Genomic DNA, 3,376 nt, shown 5'->3' on the forward strand with positions numbered 1-3,376 from the left:
AGCTTTTATTTATCTAGTTCATGTATTTCCTATTTTATGCCTTCATTTCATGTATTTATATTTTCATTTCATACATTTTATGCCTCCATTTCATGTATTTATATTTTCATTTCATGCATTTAACCTCAATCTCATGCATTTATACCTCCATTTCATATATTTCTAAGCAATAGTTTTAGCACAAGCTTGATTTTGGCTATTAACCAAAATTAAATGAATCGAACTAAAAACCATCAATCTAACCATATAAACCAAACTGATTAACTGAATAAACCAACTGACCAAACTATACACACTTTAGTAGTGTTTATGTTTCTCGCCACATCCATCCCGCAGACATCTTATTTATATACTATTAATTTAAAAGAATTCTAAGCATTACTACTTGTACCATATGCTATTAAGGTTGTAGGGTATCATAAGCATTAACATCTTGTACTTTATGTTGTCATGTTTGTTTTATATTTAATATTAAACAAGACAAAAGTATTATTTGTAGAAATTAATATGATCTATAATTCTATATATGGTCTATATTATTTGTAGAAATTTACATAATATAAATTTACAACAAGTTGATGCATTGGGTGTTGTACCCCATGTTTTGGGGTTTTTTCAAAAAAAAAAAGTTGATGTTTCACTTTAAAACCAAAACTACTTGATTTTGTAGTTTTAACCCAAAAGTTTTTAGTTTTTCCAATTTAACTTCACAACCTTTTTACTTTCATCTTTAATCCCCTATGTTTTTCATATTTTGAAAAATTTTTCGTCTTACGTTTAGATATAAATTTAGCGACTTAACACAACACAATGTGTGTGTGGTTCAACGATTTTACGTTTTGTTATACACTTCGTTCTAAATTTTGCGAGTTAACATGGGGCAACGTACGTGTGTGGTTCAGTGTGTTTACGTCGTCTATTTTTTCCCGTTTAATCAGTTCATCACAACGCATGAGTCCTAAATCGAGTTAGTTTTTATTTTCTATCTTTTATATGTCGGTCTAATTTTTCCACGTTAAAACGCCGCAACTTCAATGTTGGTGGTCCTTGGCTATAGTGTGACATTGGTGCTATTTGTCATGGTTTTAGTCCCCGTCGCAGTGCGGGGGAGCTTAATACGATAGGTTATTTATATGGATACAAGTCATGTAACGTAGTAATTATGATACTAAAGAGAATATCATGCTCAAGATCATCAATCTCATATCATAAGTGGTAAGTAATATCAATACAAGCACCTCTATATATAGGAGAACAACTATACAACTAATCATGCTAACTAACACAACTAACTCACATGCTCTAACTATCTAACCACCTCTATATACTCTAATATGCCCCCCTCAAGCTGAACGGGGAGCATCCACGTGAAGCTTGGACCTCAGACTGTCAAAACGAATACCAGACAATCCTTTGGTCAAAATATATGCAATCTGAAATGTAGTGGGAAGATACCGAACATGTAAAGTACCACCCAAAACCATGTCTCGAATAAAATGCAAGTCAATCTCCAAGTGTTTGGTGCGCTGATGAAACACTGGGTTGACTGCATGATATGTAGCTCCAATATTGTCACACCAAAGAGACGGTGGACAAGTCATCGTGATTTGTAACTCATGTAGTATAGATGTAATCCATCGTAACTCAACAGCTGTATGAGCAAGAGCTCGATACTCAACCTCAGTACTCGACCTAGCAACTGTATGTTGTTTCTTGGAACTCCAACTGATGAGGTTGGGCCCAAGAAAAACACAATAACCTGTGGTAGAACGTCGATCATCAGGACACCCAGCCCAGTCAGCATCACTATAAGCATGTAAATCAACACAAGTAGACCGACGTATACACAACCCATGAGAAATGGTACCCTTAAGATACCGCAAATCCGTTTGACAGCGACCCAGTGTCGATCAGTAGGTGTCTGAAGAAACTGTGGCACCTTACTGACTGCATAAGAAATCTCTGGTCGTGTCAATACAAGATACTGTAATGCACCGACAGTGCTCCGATACATAGTAGGATCAGACAAAGGATCACCAGTGTGCCGAGAAAGCTGTCTACCAGAAGAGACAGGTGTAGATAATGGACGACAATCGGCAAGACTCATGCGCTGTAACAAATCAAGTAAGTAGCAGCGGCGTATCCACCACGCTTCGGGCATATTGCTTCTACCCACACTCGGCGTCATGTTACGTGTCGCAATTGCCAAACAATACACTCATCATTATCACAATACACACGTAGACTAAACCAATAGATTCCAATAGATTACACACTACATTCTACTACCCTCACATGGCATGTTGTACGAAGCTTGGCAGTATGTCAGAATCGCTTACATGTAGGAAGTACCAGCGGCGTATCCACCACGCTTCGGACATAATACTTCCACCTCGTACTCTATGTCATGTTCATATGTTGATATCCACACTTATCCTAGATCAATCCAAATAGATTCAAATAGTCTCAAGTAGATTCCAATAGGTTTTAATAGTTTCAATAGATCCCCTTAGATTCAATAGACTTCAATAGATTCAATAGACTCAATAGATTCCAATAGATTCAATAGTTTCCCATAGACTCCAAATAAATTCAATAGATTCATAGTTTCACATAGATTCGTGTTAACAATCCATAAACAACGAAATCCTGCATGACACGTGTTACGAAAGTTTGGCAACATGACGGAAGCACTTATATATAGGAAGTACCAGCGGCGTATCCACCATGCTTCAATCATGCCACGTCCGTCTCGTCGTCGGTGTCATGCCTCGTTAACCACCGCTTTTCGATCTCACCGCTTCTCAAAACATACATTAACCAGATAGATTCAACCACATAGATTAACAAGGTAGCTTCAATCACTCAAACCCGAGCCTACAAAACTACGAATTTCGCTTAGCGCGTGGTATGAAGGTTTGGTAGCATGCCAGAAACGCTTATCTATAGGAAGTACCTGCGGTGTATCCACCACGCTTCGGACATGCCACTTTCCCCCTCGTCTTCGGTGCTATGCTACATTTCGCATTTTGTTTCTCCATCCACACATACGTAGCTTACAAATAGATTACACATACGTAGCTTACACATAGATTTCACAAGAGTACCCGATAGATTTCACATAAGTTTCTCATAGAATACCCGAATAGACCTTCTATAGTTTTAGGATTCCATACCGGACACTAAATTTCGCATGGCACTTGGTACAAAAGTTGGTAACATGCCAGAAACGCTTATATATAGGAAGTACCAGCGGCGTATCCACCACGCTTCGGACACGTCACTTTCCCCTCGTATTCCATGCCATGTTACATCTAGTGTCTTTCAATCACATTATCACATAGGTTGCTCATAGAATAAAGCTTCATAAATTTAG

The 3,376-nt window shown here is 37.9% G+C and overlaps 1 protein-coding gene across 1 annotated transcript; it reads right to left on the reverse strand.

Moving 5' to 3' along the window:
* Positions 1-1,597: 1,597 nt before the first annotated feature.
* LOC110892871 lies at positions 1,598-2,188 on the reverse strand. Its single transcript, XM_022140009.1, has one exon. It carries the CDS (start codon positions 2,186-2,188, stop codon positions 1,598-1,600), a length of 591 nt encoding a protein of 196 aa, XP_021995701.1.
* Positions 2,189-3,376: the final 1,188 nt, after the last annotated feature.

Source organism: Helianthus annuus, chromosome 12, assembly GCF_002127325.2.
Source record: "Helianthus annuus cultivar XRQ/B chromosome 12, HanXRQr2.0-SUNRISE, whole genome shotgun sequence".
NCBI classification, from domain to species: Eukaryota; Viridiplantae; Streptophyta; class Magnoliopsida; order Asterales; family Asteraceae; genus Helianthus; species Helianthus annuus.

What these genes read in the sequence shown, in the direction of transcription:
- LOC110892871 (XM_022140009.1), bottom strand. Translation starts at nt 2,188, where the DNA reads ATGACGCCGAGTGTGGGTAGAAGCAATATGCCCGAAGCGTGGTGGATA.